General features: G+C 36.7%; 1 protein-coding gene across 2 annotated transcripts in view; it reads left to right on the top strand.

Moving 5' to 3' along the window:
* The window catches only part of LOC146001323 (uncharacterized), a 202289-nt gene that overhangs the window by 30900 nt on the left and 150050 nt on the right, over positions 1-21339 (top strand). The window contains exon 3 of one of the 2 annotated variants that reach the window (XM_083138635.1): positions 6120-8913. The exons of the other annotated variant lie outside the window; for it this stretch is intronic. Within the exon in view, the coding sequence (XP_082994761.1) occupies positions 6120-8223 (2104 nt within the window). The 3' untranslated portion in view covers positions 8224-8913. Of the gene's footprint in view, positions 1-6119; positions 8914-21339 lie in introns of those variants that run through there. 2 annotated transcript variants of the gene reach the window in all.

Genomic DNA, 21339 nt, shown 5'->3' with positions numbered 1-21339 from the left:
ATTACAGTTTTGATGTTAATGTCTCAATTAAATCATTAAGCTAGTCATGTAATAAAAGCATGTTTTGCAAGGAAATGCATCATTTCGGAAAATTTGTTCCAACCATAATGCTTTCCTTCTTTCACTGCTCCCCCTTATTATTTAAGTGTTGAGTAAATTTTGGTGAATTGTATTTACATGTTCCTACTATAAGACAGGATCTTTATTTGTTATTTGCGTCAATTATTTGCCAATTTCCAAATTTCCTGAGTTTTTTAACATTATTTTCCTAAATGTTGGGACATAAGTAATATGTCGTCGTATACTGGTCTTTTGTCTTGATTGCCTTGCAAATTTCAAACTATTAGCATCCTGAAGTCCCATACCAGAGCTCAATTTAAATAACATTGAAGACCTTCCCTTGAAACAAAAATATGTAAGCTTTTTTATAAACACAAAAGTAATTGTATTGTCATTCACGTATATAATAATGCAGCGTGCTTCAAAATGGTTTGAACAATAAGAAACCGTTCCAGGAGCGATAAAACTTTATCAACAGTTAAAGTTCTATGTAAATACTTTCAACCATATCCTAGAGTTTTGTTTGCAATGATCATAGTAGTTTCAAATTTCTCCACTAGGTGGCAGGGTGATAAGTTCCAAGATGGCTCCCTGTGGTGCAGAGAAAGCTTTTTGCATCCTACAGTTTCACATTTGTCGGTCTGTTGTTAGTGTTCATTGTGAGTTTCGTACGAAATTTCGTAAAGAACCACCATCCAAGAACTCCATACGTAAGTGGTATGATAAATTCTAGACAACGGGATGCATTTGCAAAGGAAAATCGTCCGGCAGACCGTCAACGTCTGAGGCAGATGTCGAGAGAGTTCGAGCTAGTTTTCAACGCAGCCCCCAAAAGGAAAATGAATCAAGAGCTAACAATGCCTCGAGCAGCTGTTTGGCGCGTAGTGTGTAGGCATTTAAAGATGTATCCGTATCGAGTGCAGTTGTTACAACATTTAACACCTAATGATCACAGGTCCCGCAAAAATGTTTGTGAGTCATTTCTAGAGTTATGCAGTGGTGTTTATGATTTTATTGACAAACTTTGTTTCAGTGATGAGGCTATGTTCCATGTGACAGGAAGAGTGAACAAGCAAAATGTTTGCATCTGGGGGACTGAGAATCCTCGTCAAATCGTTGAAATTATGCGTGATTCACCGAAGGCTAATGTGTTCTGCACCATTTCATCTACCAAAGGGTACGGTCCATACTTCTTTCACGAAGAAACTGTGACTGGACAAACATTCCTATACATGCGTACTACAAATTACCTTAATAACAGACTGTCAGACCGCTGGATTGGGCGATCTGCTCAAGATGATCAACAGTTACTATGTTGGCCACCAAGATCCCCGGATTTAACCCTCTGTAATATTTTTCTATGGGGACATCTAAAGGACATTGTATACAAACCTCCTCTACCCGCAGATCTCAACGAACTGAAAAAGCACATTACTGCTGCAGTGCAAACTGTTGATGAAGACATGTTGAAAAGGGTCTGGGTGGAATTGGATTACAGAATTGATGTATGCAGGGTAACAAAGGGGGCTCACATAGAACATTTGTGAGATACTGTGTTCGAATTTTTATCCAAAAAACTTGGACAGTTTTAGGAATCAATGTAAAATTTAAAGCAATTTGGACAAAAAATAAAAAAAATATATAAGAAGTTGAAATGCGTTCACATCATTTTGAAGCAACCTGTACAATATATGTTTGTGTGTATTAACAGATGAATTGGGTAGCGTAGCATTGTATCAGAAGGCCAAATTTGGTGCAAAATGAAGATTTATGTATAAGACGTAAGTTAGTTACTGAAGATATATCCACGAAACTTACTTGTAAATGTTCTGTTAATTTTGGTGGCCCCTGCCACCATCCACTTGGGAACTCGATGCATATAACATTTACAAGTAAGTTTTGCTGATATATCTTTAGTAACTCGCTTACGATAAAGAAAACCCAAAATGAACAAGATTCCGATGACCTCCATCAGTTGCAGTTTGCGGCCTTCCACTCCATTCCCTCACATAACGCTGAGAATTCTTCATCTTGGGTTTTCTATATGAACATGAACAGCCCAAGATCGCGCAGTACTGATATCTACACATTCATCTCCATAAAATGTCTTCAGTCTCGGATGAATGTCAATTTGTAGCACATTTCGATAACTGCACGTTACTTCAGGTGCTTAACCAACATTGCATGGTCACATGCTGCCATTTTTCTCGCAATAGTTGAGCACCCCGTGGCGATAGAAGTTTGAAACCTTCAATGGAGAAGCGGGAAAGTCTTAAAAGTGCAATGTATGGTTGCTCAAAATCCAAAATGTGTTTACAAGGTAACAAAGAAAATCAAAACATAGGAAGCTTTACTTTTCAGGATGCCCTCGTATATATAATTTATTGCAGACCCATTTCAGGATTGTAATGTTGTTGATTGATATTTTCAAATTACAGTTTGCAGAATTTTAACACAAAATGTTAATAAGAAATGAAATTAGGCATGCCATATTTAATGCAAAATATTGAATTTTTCACTACTTTTATATATCTTAAACCAATTGAATCTCAAAGTCAAATTTTTACTGAAGTTACTTATCATGGAGTACTGTATTGTGTACAAATTTCAGATTTTTAAACAACTGCCCACCAGAGATATTTAACCCTGAACTTGGATTTTTTTTTTAAAAAAAAGTACATGTTTATGACCCTGTAGAAAAAAAAAGGATTAAAGTCTCAAGCTTCAAATCATTTTGGCACACACTGTTGGTACACAGGAACTTGCACAAAAATTCAAGTGTCAAAGAAACTACTTTCCCCTAAAAAAATGTCCAGAAATATCATTTTCAGTGATTAAAATACAAAAGTGTGGCCTTAAGATTTATTATGAAGGAATAATATTTAGAACATTGCACAGAAATATAATTGTGGCCTATAATGTGCTTAACATCACAGATTTTGTCTCATTGTTGTAGAACTTACAAGAGCTGAGATAAAAAAGTTGCTGCTGATGCTTACGAATGGAGAAAATGACGCGTGCCATGATAAAAAAATGCCAGCCATCTTCAAATCGGTGATAGTAAAAATAAAACAACAGTGGTTCTGAACTGTCAACACATGAGGCTCACACCACAAAGAAAATAACTTTTTTAAAAATGGTCAAGCAACTATGTTGTATGACTTCATATGGATTGACCCCTACATCTTATATTATCAACCTCATTGTTTATTCCCCTTAACCTAAGATTTATGATTTCACATATAAATGTGTGGCCAATACTTACATGCATCTTGTGTGCATCTGTTGACAAAATTTCGGCCTGCTAGTGTTGCCAGCTAAAAAAATATTGCCTTAAAATTGCTCTCTTTTACTTAACATGCATAATCGCCAAACCCGAAACCCATCAAATGCTGCTCCCCATGCAGCATACAAATATCCATAAGACATCTAATTCATATCATTTCGATATCCTCTGAACATCCATATGCAGACTCAGGAGAAATCCAGGAAGGACGTGTTTTGGACATTTTTAGACGTGTTTTTAACATTCTGTGGAACATTGTTTGGTATGTTTTGGATATTGTATGCATGACTTTTGGACATGTTTCTGATATCAATGTTTACTTTGGTTCTCGTGATTGCGGCATTATCTGGATGTTTTTATTTCATTGTGTGCAAGGATATATTTTGGAATAAAATTGCACCCAATCTGGAAATATCCTGATATTTTTCACACGTACTTTGAACATAAAATTCTTGGACTAGATTTATGCAAATTGAAGACCTTGTCTACACATACGATAAACTATTATTTGCATGCTTAAGTCCAATGCCACACTGCAACTATTCCCTCAGTACAACCATGCACAGTGAGTGAGACAAAGTCTCTTAACTCCAGGAACTTTCTCCTGGCCTTGTGCGCATGGGTGACTTGCTTGGTCAAACAATAGCCTATGTATAGTGCAAATATTTGTGCCATTTTTGCGAGTTTTGAGTTCATACTGGATCACAAAATATGAGTCCTAACATTACTAAATTGAGACTTGACACTTTCATAGAATCTGTCCACTGGTAACAAGACGTTTACGTCAATTTTTTATTAGCATGTTGTCTTAATACCTCATATCCCATAAATATCTGGAATGGGAGTTCCTCTGGATATACAGGACAGGAAATGATCTGGCTATCCAGGAGGATCTCTCTTCCTGGATATCATACTCGAGAGAAACCTGCCCGTCCCTGTGGCCGAGTGGTTAGCACATCGCGCTGCGACGCCAAGGGTCCCGGGTTCGAATCCCGGTCGGGTTTGGTTGTTTGTGAATGTCCATTCATCAATTTCATCATTTCATCACTCATCCCCATCTTCGCAAATTAGCCAAGAGGCACAAAACGCGAAGTAAAATAAACTAAATAATAAAAAAAAAAAAATCGAGAGAAACCCTTTCCATGTCCAAGATTCTACAAGTCATTTGGAGTGATCTGTACGTTGTGGATATTCTTGAAGAATTGTACTAATGGGTCGTGACTGATGGTGGTTGCAAATGACAGTAACATCTCTTCAGTTGTCTAATTACGACCCTTTAAAAAATTATTGTACAGTTATCTCACTGAAAACTGCATTTATGGAAAATATTAATGCTGGCATCTGTTTGTTGTTAACTTGTGCTGGCCTGAGTGACTGTGTGGTTAGCACATCACACTATAATGCCAAAACACCTGGGTTTGAATTCAACCCTGGGCATAGGTGTTCGTGAGCATCCATTCATCATATCATCACTTATCCTCATATTTGCGATTAGGAAGCAAAGTGAAATAAACAAAATCAATGAATGTTATTAATTTATACAATTTTTTGTATGATGTAAACCGATAATGTTAAATATCTCAATAAATGAGGCTTCATTTTGCAGAAAACCTTGCATAAATCTCCCTTACAGTTTTTTTGGTACAGTCATTTAAAATTTAGTTTGTGCGGATATTTAATCACTCTATAAGTTATTCCACAGTACTTGAAGTTTTTCCTAGTGTTACACAAATAGTAATTTTACTTTAAAATAATATTTCGTCCTTCATGATCTTAGCATTTTGAAATGTCGAATAATTGGGTAATAGCTACTAATCAATAATTTCCATTGTGAAATTGGTATAAGAAACTTTAAAACCATATGAGGTAGTAGCACACATTTTCTGAAATATCCTGTCATAAATTGTCTTTAATAATGTACAACTTTTTCTAGGTTATTACTCGTGTATATATTGATGACTAGTGCTTTTTAATAAAAATACTTGTATATGGTACAGTCAATAAATAACGTGATTAATGTCGTGAAAAAGCAAAATAAAGTGACAAAAGCGATGAAACTTATGGTATATGTAGGCCAGGTAGATCGCCTCCTGCAGTTGTGCATCCGAGGAAAAGTAGGACACTTTTCAGTGGGCTAAACACATGATGTAAAGTGGATAATCTAAGCATCCCCAACCCATTTGTGCAATTTTGTCCATAGTGCGTCCAGCAATGTGGGGACATGTTTGTCTTGCAGTAGGATGACACCTCATGACAAGAAGCCATGCTGCTTGCACCTGATTACATGTCTCACCTCGTTTTGCAAGATGTCGGAGTACAGAGCAGCATCCTTTTCTCACCCTGCCGGAGGAAGCAACCGAGAAGTGGACCACGATGATCAAAGAGAAACACAAACAATACCTTGCAAACAAAGTCGATTTGTCTGTTTTTTTTTTTTTTTTTTCTTTTTGGGTCGCGGGGACAAGGGTTGTTTCCACTCTTTGCACCTTGAAGGCAAATTGCACATACACAACCTCCCTTCCTACTAGTGCTGCCACATAGCAATGCGGTCTGGAACTCATCTCACAGACATATGGCGCACCCCAGCCTGGCATACATATCCCATAAGTTGCATCGCTCTGTCACTTTATTTAGCAGCTTTTTCATGGCATTAATCCAGTTATTTATTGACTGTACCAAATACAATGACATACATTCACATCTTCGACACAATGTACATTACAACTCAAAACTACACACCGAAATCACTTCAAATAGGATTTCTTTCTTGCAGCTCGACACAAGCGACAACTTTCTGCTCTGTGACAAAGGATTATGGAACTACTCTTGCATCTACAAGGGAAGGAGAATCTACAAAATCTTCAAACTCTGAAGGTTTTGTCATTTTGAATGATGGAAGTAAGTTGTTTAATGATAAATGTGAACTTGTGGTTCCCGTGCAAGATCATACTAGAACAAAATCTTCTGAGTGCTCAATGTGCAAGGAATCATTTAAGGAGACAAAATGTATCATGGAATATACAGGAGTTCGTAGTGGTGAAAATTCTTTTTTATGTTCAACCTGCATGAAACCTCTAGCATTGAAACAAAGATTTAGAAAGCATTGCAACACTCATAGTGTTGCAAGCAAGGATGATCTACCAAAACATTCCAGAACTCACACTGGAGACAAGCCCTTTGTATGTTTAGTGTGTAATAATGCGTTTCCACGGAAGTCATATCTTAGGAGACATTTAATAATTCATTCTGGGGAGAAGCCTTATGTGTGTTCAACATGTAACAAATCATTTTCACAGAAGCAAGTTCTTAGAAAACATTTAATAATTCATTCTGGAGAGAAGCCCCATGAATGTTCAACATGTAACAAATCATTTACAAGGAAGGAAAATCTCAGAAATCATTTAACAATTCATACTGGAGAGAAGCCCCATGTGTGTTCAACATGTAACAAATCATTTGCACGGAAGCAAGATCTTGGAAGGCATTTAAGAATTCATACTGGAGAGAAGCCCCATGTGTGTTCAACATGTAACAAATCATTTGCACAGAAGGAACACCTTAGATATCATTTAATAATTCATACTGGAGAGAAGCCCCATCTGTGTTCAACATGTAACAAATCATTTGCACGGAAGGAAGATCTTAGAATGCATTTAAGAATTCATACTGGAGAGAAGTCCCATGTGTGTTCCACATGTAACAAATCATTTGCACAGAAGCAAAATCTTAGAAAACATTTAATAATTCATACTGGAGACAAGTCCCATCTGTGTTCAACATGTAACAAATCATTTGCACGGAAGGGAGAACTTAGAATGCATTTAAGAACTCATACTGGAGAGAAGCCCCATGTGTGTTCCACATGTAACAAATCATTTTCACAGAAGCAAAATCTTAGAAAACATTTAATAATTCATACTGGAAACAAGTCCCATCTGTGTTCAACATGTAACAAATCATTTTCAACGAAGGAAAATCTCAGAAATCATTTAACAATTCATACTGGAGAGAAGCCCCATGTGTGTTCAACATGTAACAAATCATTTGCACGGAAGGGAGATCTTAGAATGCATTTAATAATTCATTCTGGAGAGAAGCCCCATGTATGTTCAACATGTAACAAATCATTTACATGGAAGGAAAATCTCAGAAATCATTTAATAATTCATACTGGAGAGAAGCCGTTTGTGTGTTCAACATGTAACAAATCATTTGCACGGAAGGTAGATGTTAGAATGCATTTTAGAATTCATACTGGAGAGAAGCCCCATGTGTGTTCAACATGTAACAATTCATTTGCACATAAGCAAAATCTTAGAAAACATTTAAGAATTCATACTGGAGAGAAGCCCCATTTGTGTTCAACATGTAACAAATCATTTACATGGAAGGACAATCTCAGAAATCATTTAAGAATTCATACTGGAGAGAAGCCCCATGTGTGTTCAACATGTAACAAATCATTTGCACAGAAGAAATATCTTAGAAAACATTTAATAATTCATACTGGAGAGAAGTCCCATCTGTGTTCAACATGTAACAAATCATTTGCACAGAAGCAAGATCTTAGAAAGCATTTAAGAATTCATACTGGAGAGAAGCCCCATGTGTGTTCAACATGTAACAAATCATTTGTACGGAACGAAGATCTTAGAAATCATTTAAGAATTCATACTGGAGAGAAGCCCCATTTGTGTTCAACATGTAACAAATCATTTGCACGGAAGCAAGATCTTGGAAGGCATTTAAGAATTCATACTGGAGAGAAGCTCTATGTGTGTTCAACATGTAACAAATCATTTGCACGTAAGGAACATCTTAGAAATCATTTAACAATTCATACTGGAGATCAAACCCTATACTTGTCCAACATGTAACAAATCATTTGCACAGAAGCAAGATCTTAGAAAGCATTTAAGAATTCATACTGGAGAGAAGCCCCATGTGTGTTCAACATGTAACAAATCATTTGCACGGAAGCAAGATCTTAGAAGGCATTTAAGAATTCATACTGGAGAGAAGCCCCATGTGTGTTCAACATGTAACAAATCATTTGTACGGAACGAAGATCTTAGAAATCATTTAAGAATTCATACTGGAGAGAAGCCCCATTTGTGTTCAACATGTAACAAATCATTTGCACGGATGCAAGATCTTAGAAAGCATTTAAGAATTCATACTGGAGAGAAGCCTCATGTGTTTTCAACATGTAACAAATCATTTGCACAGAAGGAAAATCCTAGAAAACATTTAATAATTCATAATGGAGAGAAGGCTCACGTGTGTTCAACATGTAAGAACTAGTTTGTATTTGATGTGCACTGAATAATTTGAAAAATGGGATTTTTTTTAAAAAAAATGTATTTTAATGAAATTTGTGTCACAAGTCGAGTGTTCTTTCACCTTATCGAAAGGTTCTTTCATCAGACCAAAACTTACCTTGTTTTTTCGAGCCCACTCGAAGATCAACAGCCACTATGCCACCTTAAGCATAAAGTCCCTAGTTCTGGGGGTGTCATCATTGATACTTCATCATATAGATACTAATTTCCTAGAAGGATTAGTTTTGGAGGCATCCACCATGTAGCGTAAGGGGTAGAACCTAATTACACCTACTGTTTCTATAGTAAGATAATCCGTGTAAAAATACTGTAAGCTTAAGTGTAACCCTACTTCAAATAATAAATAAATAAATAAAATGATGGTGTCTTAAGAATTGGATATCTTCAGATCAGGAAGCATAAAAGAAGTGAACTCATAAGTTTACCATTCTTATATAGTTTATGTTATTTATTTATATAATTTGTGAATGATACATAAGTTGAGTAACATGCCGGCTTCCATGAATGTGCTTTTTTTATGTTTACATTATACTTCAATACATCCAATCAGTAAATGTTTAAACATTAGTTTACAATTTGTTTGTTTTATTCACATGGCTAAGGGCTTATATCTATAAAACATTATCATGATCTGCAATTAAAAGTACCTACTATACCTTCCTATTTCTAATGACATGAAGTCCCTTTGTACTATACAATACACATTTTGTAGACTGATAAAAACGATGACTTCACTAGACAATAGGTCAACCTTTATGTTCCTGAATGCATAAAATTGTGTTAAATATGCATAACTGGAGGCAATATATCACAGGTGTGACACTTGAGACTCAGATTGCGAAACTGAGGTTAACACTAAGTAAACATATTGGAGAACATATTAATGGGCCACAAAACTGACTGGAGACTTACGAATTTATATATAAAAAAATTAATTCGACTCATTTTTCGAGTGGGAAATGAGCCTTTTTGTGAAAAGCTTTATTTTTTTATAGTCATGTAATTCTATTAGTTCCAAATTACTTCAAAATCCAAGAAAATGTGTTATTATACTAAAGCACATGATTCCAAAAAGCCGTGGAAGGTTATTTAGGTTTATTTTCACTCCGGGCTTCATTTTTCAAAGGAAAAGAAAGCTTGTGAAGTTGTCTCTTTGTTGTTCTCTGTTAATGGCATAGCATTTGTAGAAACTGTCAATCAACTTAATCTGCATTTTGTTGTTGACTAGTTTCCACTGCTTGGCTTTTTGAAACTACATTTTTCAAAAGAGGAAACTCGAAATCTTGTTGTCAACAGGCTTTGAGATATTTGGACCACATATGGTTATATGTGATTATGCTGATCCACTTCACAATTGCTGCATTGCTAGTAAACAATCAGTTTTCCTACAAGACAACCTGTCCCAAAATTCTTTATGGAAAAAAATAGTTAAAATTTGGCAGGGTTCCCATACATTTGGAAAACCTGTAAATCTCAGGTAATTTGAAAAATACAGAATTCTCAGTGAAAATCATCAGTGTACGTTCATTTTGCATCTCTGATTAATTGATATTCAACTTCTGTTTGCCAAAAGTGTTCTGTACACATTCACACACAGTCTTACCACAGATACTGTTACAAGGTTTCGAATGAAATAACAGAATATACTTTCAAGATATTGTAATACCTCATGTGTATGTGTTACATGGATTTACAGTCTGTCTGTAAAATAATGGTGCAGTTTTAAACAGTCATAATTTTGGGACAAAGTATGGTAGAGAGATGAATGGTACTACAAAGAAAAGAGAAGCTCTCCATGTTTACATATGTGAATGCTTACGCGCTAACACCTACAGGCGTAAGGGGTAGTGCATACACATTGTGTTTGAAAAACTCAATATGCTGACCAAGGCAGAAATTTATTTTATTATAAAACAAACTAAATGTAACATTTCAACCTTCTAGCAAGGTCTTCTTCAGACTCTGCACCAAGTACAAATGTAACAAGGTATAAAACAGGACGATATATATACACAAATATTAATCCCTTCCAGACAATTAGAAAGTTGTTCTGGAACATTCTAGCAGGTGGCTTTCCCTTGTCAACTGTCCTCCTGAAAGGCGATTTAGCTAAACATTTTCTGTCATCTTTAATGTGGTTGGACTCTCTATCACACGCTCTTTTTCCTTCATTCTTCTTCCTTCTTCTCTCTTGTCATTTCATCTCTTTCTTACACCTTCTTCCATTCTTTGTTTATCTTCAGTCCCCCATTCCAGTTCATTGTGTGTTGAAGAAATTGTGGTGATGGAAAGGGAATGGTACAAGAGGAATATGGTGACCTAAAAGAGAACGGATAAGAGGAGATTTGTGGAACAGAAGAAGAACAAACTATATGGGAACGGGTCATACAAGACTGTAGGAGGAGAGGATTCAAGAAATGCATAAAGGAGAAAGGAAGACTACCAAGATTGAATGGCTTTCCAAAGATACACAAAGAGGAGGTAAAGTTGAGACCAGTAATGGATTGCAGAAACAATATTTTGGAACCCTTGGAAAAGAAAGTAAGGAAAGTTATTGAAATGTTAGTAACACAGCAAGAAAGCAGAGCAGTTAAGAACAGTGAACAATTGGTGGATCTCATAAAAGGACTTAAGAGTGGCCTGGAGGTTGGCATGAAAGTAGTTTCCTGGCCCGATGCGATACAGAGACACCTAGCGACATATCAGAGGACTAGGAATTCTTTTCGGCTGTCCTAAGCCTGAGGCCAGAGAACCTTCTTCCCTCACCACCCCCTCCCCTCCACGTGACTCCCGCAGTGAGGTTTCTAGGAAAAGGACACCCACCTGTTTCTTTTAATTCTGGTTTCGGAGGCTAAAATTTCTCCACTGGCAAAGCAATTCGCATTTCACTGCTTGCTGGCTGACCCTTGCATGGGACGAGACGAGTGGCAGGCTCCAGAGACAGAACCTTCATCACTGAAGTTTTGATTGAATAAATTTGGTTGATTACAGTGGCTACTATAATTATGTTGAATTTTCTTGTTGAGGTTGGAATTTTATCGATTGAGAGTAAAGAAGGAGGTAGAGAATATCAGTTGAAAGAAAGTATTTTTTTTAAGGGGGCGTTTTTTTATACAAAATCAATATATAATAATAATGATAATAATAAGGCAAGAATTAGTAACAATTATTATTTCAACTATTAACGAATCGAGTCCTTATTAGAGATGGGCAGGAGCGAAACTACCTGGAAATTAAAGAGGGGAAACGTGGACATGCGTAATAACATATGGAAAAACTGAAAAGGAGAAAGACGGACAAAACAATGTACCAAAATGTACAGTAGTAACAAAGATGTCAGGAAACAATAGTATAATATTGAACTTACACTTTGATGAAGTAGTTTTCTTTGTTATGATCTGAATTAAGTCCCTTTGCACAGTTCTCATCGTTGGAGTTCACAGCAGCTTTAATCGGCCAAGATTGATTGATTTTGTTTATTTTACTTCGCCTTTCTGCCACTCTTGGCTAATGATGATATGATGTAATCGATGAAGAGACGCTCTTGAAGGACACGTATGCCCAGACCGGATTCGAACCCGGGACCACTGGCGTCGTAGCGAAATGAGATAAAAACTCCGCCACGGGGCCGGCTAATCGGCCAAGGGTGGGGACAAACTCTCAGTGGTGACGGGAATCCCCTGTGGAAACATATGACCAGTTCCTGCATCACATTAGTTGCTCTCCCCTTTGTGATTTTTCCCAATGTTAATTGAATGCTTCCCAAGTGAAATTTCAGTCCAACTAATTATTCTATGATCTTCAAGATCAGCATTATACGTGTTACAAAGTACTCTTAAAAAAATCCCAGTGAATTGGTCAAAATAAAGTGACAGAATTTCGAGGAGAGGCCGAGCCTCTGTGGACCCACACTTGGCTACGCCAATATACGTAAGTAAACCCATGGTGCTACAGCCCCTGAGGGCCAGAGCCCAACTACCGACTGCCGGCCTCACTTCCAGTCCAACCAGTTATGTGCGGTCAACACGACGAACCCCTAATCTTTGTTGTAGGTTTCCATGACTCATTCATAGCTTCCCAATCTCCTCACGATGGTGGGTGGCAACCGGTCCTATACACAGGCCGAAATCTCAGGAGAAAAATTGATAGGTTTCCCCTAAGAGACTCGAACCTGCACGCATCGCATCCACGAGTGAAGGGAGCTAACCGAGCTAGCTCACAGACGTCCGTAATTTCGCATATTGTGAGCGAAAAGGCAACAACACGAACAATTTTCGCTTTCAATTGTTCGTTGACTAAGTAATAAATCCTCTCCTCAACTGTATTTCTGATTTTTTATTAGCGTTGCTTTTCTGCCACGTTTGGCTAATGGCGACAATGAGGATGAGTAATGATATGATGAAATTGATGAAGGGACACATACAAAGAAAACCCATGCTCAAGCCAGGATTCGAACCCGCAACCTCTGGTGTCGCAACGGGTTGTGCTAACCACTCCGCCACAGATTATGGCAAATTTATTTCATGATAAAGAAATATTTCTGAATGAATTTACTTTATCAGGGTACAAAATTTCTACGCTTTTCAGTATTCACTTCACAACAAAAGTAAGCATTTCACTTGAAAAATCTGCATTCCTCTTCTATAGTGCTTTTCTTACTCCCACGAAGTTTGGGCAGCGATATGGTTCTCTGAAACTTTTACAGAAACTGGCTTTTCTTCCAGGTAAATCCTTGAAAATCAAGAAACAGACTCATAGGAGACAGAGAAAGTATTCACGCTGCCCTCCCCCAGCTGGCAAGATATTTTCGTACTTCAGAAGTAACCTGTCAATCAGCTTGCTTAGTTGACACAACACCTACTCTATAATGGAATGTATACCTGTGTAGGGAAAATTGGTCAATGTGTTAAAGTTTGGATGAGTCTGGTCTTGTATCACGAGAAAACAGAAAACCAGATAACTACAAATGTATAGATAATTTCAAGCATGAAGTGTTAAGTGGGGCCAAGGCGGGCTGCATTAACGGATGCTGGGGCCCACATGCGGCCCGCGGGCCACGAGTTTGACTGGCCGAAATATCAGGAGAAAAGTTGTCATGCTCATCCACGAGACTCGAACCTACACGCGTCCCATAGCTGGAGCCCAAAGCATGACGCCTTACACCGTAAGGTCACGATGCAGAACAGCATCTAATGGCGAAAAAGTGGGGAACACCTGAAGATGAGTTTTGTTTCCTAATTTTGATTTGGCAAAGGGGGTTCTCTCACAGCATCAAGCACTGTCAACCCTATGCCGGTCGTTTAAGTATCTTGAGTTTGAGTTTCTGTAAGTCTACTTTATGTATAGATAGGCTAATCGGGACTAAACCTACATTTATAGTGGGATTGAACTATTGGGCGTCCACCAGGTACCAAACTCGGGACCTTTTGACATTTTGAGGCCCATCTTTACCATTACGCTATAGGGGAGGCAAAATATATATATGAAACTAAGAAGACATTTTGAATGGACATGTAGAATGTAGGAGGCAGGGTTCGCGCTGAATAGGAAGAAGACAGGGAATTCTCCCTCCCCTATCCTAACCTGTACATCTCTAATGTAATTCTCTACCAAGCCAAGAATCTTGTCCTTCTACATTTTATGTCGCTTTTGTTATTGTTAATGAAGAATTCAAATTAATAATTTGTCTTTAAATCTGAAGTTAGCAAGTCTGCCAAAATTATGTTTTTATACTAAATTTTACATTAATTGAAGATTTGCAAAGAAACAGTAGATCTTTTCATGATCCTTCCACTCCAAAAACAAATGTTTGGTAAGAGTCACATAAGTTTATGATTGGAAGTAGTGAAGTTCTAGGAACCACACACACACACACATATATGTAAGCAACAACAATAGTAGGCTATTGTAATTTGGAGAGGATATGATTTGTGAGCGGAACAAGCATGAGAATTTAACGAAGTGCCTTTGCGAATCATCAATTATATGTGTGTGTGTGTGTGTGTGTGTGTACACATATTTCCTATCTGCACCGTTGACTCACAAAGTACTACATGTGAGGTAAAACTATCGAAATGTAAAAAGAAGAAGCGCTACCACCCTCCCCTCCTTTTCTACATTTTATTCAAATCGAACACGAGGCACGTATCTAGATATATATTTCGGAACGGCGTCCTAACGTAATGTCTCAAAATAATATTAATAATGTTAAATTAAAATAAATATAATTATTTTAAATTAATTAATATATTTTTATAAGATGAATACGTAAGAAGGCGGTATAACAACAGTGATACAGTATAACATCACGTATTCATTATCTAGCTTACGTGTAGTTAAGGTCAGCAAAATTTGTAAAAAAAAAAAACTGCCCTGGCAAGGAAATTAATGTCAAATAGATAAAGAATATAATATTTATTCAGTATGAAAAAAATTATGTTAGATACAGCTGACGAAAGTAAAATTCCTGGTAATATTTTGCATGTTATTATAAGTAGTAATAATTGTTGCATAAATCTTCTTTGGTACTGTCATTCAAAGTCGTATTGATTTCCAATATTTTTGCGGAAATAAACAATTTGCGATTAAACAACAACCTTATTTTCATTACTTAATTGAAGTTTTATGATCTCATTATTTAATTTTTTGTACTTGGTAAGTCTTTCGGGGGGAGGTTGGGACAACTGGACCCCCTAAATACGTCCTTCGCGGTAGGGGTCGAGATAAAGTTACTGTGTCACTGGTTCCAATTCACGGTAAATATGCTCTGCTTCTCTATAATCAAACATAAGTTCATGGCCTTCCTGCTTTCTTGGTTTCTTGCCTGGGAAAGAGGCAATAAATCAAGCTGTGACAGCTACTGGACCTTCTGACGAGGGGACGGAACCCAGCTGTGCAGAGGATTCAAACACCCGTGCGTACTAGCCCTCACCGTCAGCCTGGGACAATTTTGCAACAGAGGCATCTAGTGGCCATGTGGGGAACTATGATGAATGAAATTCGGCTCAAGCAGCCGTATCTTTCGCCGTCGATCATACATGACATTTTTAAACAATCATTTTGGGCTGTGCAAGTGATTTTTAAAGTAAAAGCCCTCCCTAGCTTAGTCGTAAAAGGATTGAGCATTACGTTAGTATGCATCATAATGGCCATTTCCGTTGGTGCTACCCACAAATCGTATAACCATTCTGTGCTTATTTACGTATTTCCTTATGGGAAATTGAAAAAAAATAATGGAATTTGTGCACATTTATCGAACTGAAATTGCATAAATGTGTCATGTACTCAAAGTTCCATAAAGTAAGTTCACATCTACTGCGTGTTTTCCGGCAAATTTTTGTCCTAAAACGTTATATTCAACAAAATGCAAAAAAGCCCATGTTAAATTTAAGCGCTTTCCACGGCGACCTTCGCCAAACTCCACCTCCCTCTTAAGTTGAATGAGATGAAGATGACAATGTTTAGCTTATATGTGAAAAGTATGTTCCTGAGCATCAAGAGGGGACAACCTTTGGACAGTGTTAAAAAGATAATGGAACAATAAATTATAGGAGGATGGAATAGTGAAAGGGTAGTGATGGTGATGGAAACCATTTGGAATAATGGTTACAGTATAATAGAGGATAAAACAATGTTAATGAGTGAAGGACTGAATATAGGTTCTAACCTATGCCCAACATTGGCTGAATTGGTTATGAATGAATGGGAAAAGAAAGTGGTAGAAAGAGGAGGTGAAAAAATAATTCTGTTTTGCAGATATGTTAATGATTGTTTTGGCATATGGAAGGAACGAAGAGGCAGCTCAACATATTTGCCAAAGAAATACAAGATGAAGAAAGAGGGATATTATTGGAACTCAAAATAGAAGAAGACGACAAGATAAGCTACCTAGATATATTGATGAAAAGGAAGAGAGGACAAGAAATTGGATCTGCTTGGCATCAGAAGAAGTGTGCACCAGGGATATTCTGCCAATAAGAAGTGAGGTGAAAAAAATAAATTTTATAAAGACTATGGAGGACAGAATCAAGAAAACATTCACGAAAGAATGTGAAAAAAAGGCAAAATAAATAGCCAATGGAAACAGCTGGAAAAGAATGGCTATGAGAAGGTGGATAGACTGGACATAAACAGAAGGAAGAAAAGTGGCAGGGGAGATCTGGAAGAGAAAGAAAAAGGGAATCACAGTATAAAATGTATAAAAACGTACGTGAGTGAGTATAATAGTCGTAAAACTCCTTGCAGGCGATGTTTGCTTCTTCAGGTATTTCTTTTCAGTATATAAAATACTTCGTCATAAATGTAAAAGTAAATCCAGGATTAGGTAAAAAAGGGTATTGGGATGTGCAATTTAAAATTACATGAAGTTAAAAATGCCATGTAGGCTAATAAATATTATTTCTGTATGGGAAAATGGGTACACCATTCTTTTAGAATATCTCTTAGCCTACATAGCATTTTAAACTTCATGTAATTTTAAATTCCACATCCCAATACCCTTTTTTTTTACCTAATCCTGGATTTACTTTTACATTTATGATGAAGTATTTTATATACTGAAAAGAAATACCTGAAGAAGCGAAGCATAGCTTCACGAAACGTCGTCTTCAAGGAGTTTTATGACTATTATACTCATTCACGTAAGTTTTTATACTTTTTATACTGTGATTATATTTAGTGAGTAAACGCACAAAATTTCAAAATGTATAAAGAAAAAGGGAGGAGGTTTGGAATAAGGAGTATGGGGAATACCACCAAAAGATATGCAAAATGCTTAGGAAAGCGGGCATTAAAACTTACAAGAAGGGAGGGAAATGCATCTTAAGAATATCGAAGAATGCAAACAAGAAAAATGAAAATTGAGAAGAGGAAGAGGAAGAGATTATCTACAAAGTGAAATGTATAGAATGTCAGAGTGTGTACATAGGAGAAACGAAAAAGAGGCTGAAAGACAGGTTGAAACAACAAGGGATGATGTACGACTTAAGAGAAAGAGAAATGCGATATTTAAACACGAGAGAAACAGGAAATGACAGAGTGGGATGAGGCTAAGCAGATAGGAAGGGAGAAGATAATACTAGTGAATGAATAGAAGGATACCAAGGAAACAGAGAAGAAAGGTGAAGAGGAGACAATGAACTGGAATGGGGGACTGAAGATAAACAAAGAATGTAAGAAGGTGTTGGAAAGAGTGGAAAGGGCAAGAGAGAAAGAGGAGAGAAGAAGGATAAAGAACATGAGATAAGGAGTCCAACCACATTCTAGATGGAAGGAAATATGTTTAGCCTTTTAGGTGAAAATACAGTTGACAAGGGAAAGTCACCTGCTAGAATGTTTCAGAACAACTTTCTAATAGTCTGGAGGGGAGTAATGTTTGTTTATATATATCGTCCCATTTTGTACCTTGTTACATTTGTAGTTGGTGCAGAGTCTGAATAAGACCTTGCTAGACGGTTGAATCATTACGTTTAGTTTATGTTTTATAATAAAATAAATTTCTGCCTTGGTCAGCATATTGAGTTTTTCATATCATGGAAACAAGGCTTAATGGTGTTAACATTGTGTTTCAAGGACACGCAAGCTGCACGAGCTCATTAGTCATCCCTGTTGCCGAGTCATCTTGTTTGCGGTGCAGAGGAAGGAGTGTTGTGGCTTGCTATGTCTGAGTCAGTTACACGTGTTATGCATGTATACAATGAAGACCCGCCGCATGAAAATAACATTTGCCGATGGGAGAGACAACTCAGAGAAACATGCAGCCTACCGAAGCAAACTTGTCCAGGATGGCCAACAAGTTTCTTGCATAGCCCGAAGAAGTAAGTGCAAAAGTGTTCTAGCGAGTTGGGCATTCCAAAAACAACTGTTCACAAAGTGTTAAGAAAATGGTTATGTTTCACTGGGTACAAAAGTCAGGTTTTACAAAAACTCAGCCATGGGTCGGATGAGGATGGTGGATTGCATGTCCCCCTTGGTCTCCAGACCTTACACCCATGGATTTTTTATTTGTGGGGTTATGTCAAAATATAAGTGTTTTCCTGTCAAGTTCGAATTCTGGAACATTTGAAAGCAAGGATCACTGAAGCTGTTTTGTCCATCACTCCGGATGTTCTCTGCCTTGTATGGGAAGAGACTGAATATCGTCTTGACATCTGAAGGGTAACTAAGGAAGGGTTCACACATCCAAGACTACTGACAGGTAAGAAACTTGGAGAGTTTCTCTTTGCTTTGATGTATCATTCATCTCTGTACCATGCTTTGTTCCAAAACTATGAATTTAAAGCCCCACCATTATTTTACGGACACACTGTAATTTGAATACAAATCACTGATTATTTTCCTTTGACCTTTACACAAGTCTGTGTGTGGCCACTCATCACTTGCATTATGCCAGTGGTGTATTCTCCATGCCACCACTGGTAAACCAACTTCTTCATACATATTTATACATTTAGCTTTAACATATTAGTAATTGCTCATTATTTATTATGCACATTTTTAAAACAATCTTCTAAACCAGAATTTAATTATCTCATTTGAAAATATTAGACTGGTTTTTGTACACCACTGATTGTTCTCCATCCACCTGGTTTCTTCACCATTTGTACACATGAAGGGTGAAGGACCACAAGCATGTGACTATAAAAACATGTGGCCTCTGGGGTCAATTTCACTGCTGAGAGGAGCATTGGCAGGAGAAAACAGCTTGTTCCTTCCTGCTTTCTGTGCTGCACTTGTGTTGGGAATGGGAAAAAAATGTTCCTTGGTGCAGGGAAATGTAGGTCCAGTTTTAGGTAAGTAGAAAAATTTAGAAATTGCAGGAAAATATGAAGTTATCAGACTTCTGTTTTTGTTTTAGTTGCATGCCTACATTGGTGTTTTATTTCTGTTATGTCTGATTAATCTTGATAGGGTGTATAATAAATATATACAATATACACAATTCATCATTACTCTCAGAATATAAATCTTCTTGGTATTATGTTTAAAATGTATTATTTGTTTAAGACATGTGTTTTTGTTCTTAAACATTTAAAATATGTTTAAAATAAAAAAAATCACGGATTGAATGAGTTTACGCAGTTACAAAACATGCAAATAACCACATACTGCCAAGTATCAAAATGTGTTTTAAACTAGTATAAAAATATGTTTAAAATGCTGTTTTAAATGTTCTAAACTTTTGTAAAAGAAACAACAAAGTAGTGTGTTTTAAATGTTTCAAACAAGCTTTTTTAAACACTAATTTTAAACATGTCAACCCTGTTTCACAGTGGTTGTTCAGTTCTCTAATGTAATTATAATTTTAAAATGATATTAGAGATGCTCGCAAGATGACAGTGTGGAACTGCCACTTGAGGTATGCGTCATATGCATGATGTTAGTCGGTGTCTTCGTGTGTGAGAGATTGAACGCGGCGAGGCCACAAGTGGTATGCGATATTGTCATAAGCACACCTAAATACCAATCAGAAGATAATAACTAACTAACTCTCTAGCCTTCTTAAACCCGAAGGTTCATGGCTGCAGCAATACAGGCCTTCCATCTGTCCCTATCTTGAGCAAGATCTATATACTCTTTTCCATCCCTACCGATTTCCTTTAGGTCCATCTCAACGTTGTCCCTCCATCTTCGTCTTGGCCTTCCTACAGGTCTCTTACCATCTGGTTTCCCAACAAGAATCCTGTAAACTCCTCTTTCCTCTCCCATTCGTGCCACATGGCCTGCCCACCTAAGTCTTCTTGATTTAATTATTCTAATAATATCTGGACATGAGTACAAATTATGTAGTTCTAAATTATGTAACCTTCTCCACTCACCTGTCTCCTCATCCCTTTTAGGTCCAAATATTTTCCTAAGGATCTTATTTTCAAATACTCTCAATTTATGTTCCTCTTTCAATGTAAGGGACCAAGTTTCACACCCATATAATACTATAGGCAAAATTACTGTTTTGTATATTTTAACTTTTAGTTTCTTAGATATTAAACGAGAAGCCAAAAGTATATGAAGAGAACTGAATTAAGTCTACTTTTTATTTCCTCTTTAATATAATTTTCATTTGTTAATATTACTCCTAAGTATTTGAATTTGGAAACTGGTTCAAACGAGTTGTTATCAATAATTAGATTTTGATTATTACCTAACACTTGATTTCGGCCTGTAAGCATATATTTAGTTTTCTCTTTGTTAACTTCCAAACCTATCTCTTTAGCAGTTTTGAAAAATATTTTAGCATTATTCTTAATTGTATTCACATCATCCCCCAGTAAGTCTACATCATCTGCATATGCTAACAACTGAGTCACACCATTTAATTTTAGTCCTCCTTTAGTTTCTTTTACCTTCCTAACAGCATAATCTAAGGCAAAATTAAAGAGCAATGGAGATAATGCATCTCCTTGTTTTAACCCATCATGAATTGTAAATTTGTCAGACATTAATACCCACACGAATTTTACTTTCTGTTTCACTGGTGCATATTTTTATCATACTATCTAGCTTCTTAGGTATTCCAAACTCTACTAATATATTATGTAATTTATCTCTTTTGACCGAATCATGTGCTTTTTTGAAATCAATGAATAGCTGATGGACATTTTGATTATAATCCCACTTTTTCTCAAGTGTCTGTCTGATGTGAAAAATTTGATC

Source organism: Lepisma saccharinum, chromosome 17, assembly GCF_977018435.1.
Source record: "Lepisma saccharinum chromosome 17, izLepSacc3.1, whole genome shotgun sequence".
Taxonomy (NCBI): Eukaryota; Metazoa; Arthropoda; class Insecta; order Zygentoma; family Lepismatidae; genus Lepisma; species Lepisma saccharinum.
Note: the sequence above shows the minus strand (reverse complement) of the source record. Positions and strands in the feature narration are given on the sequence as shown.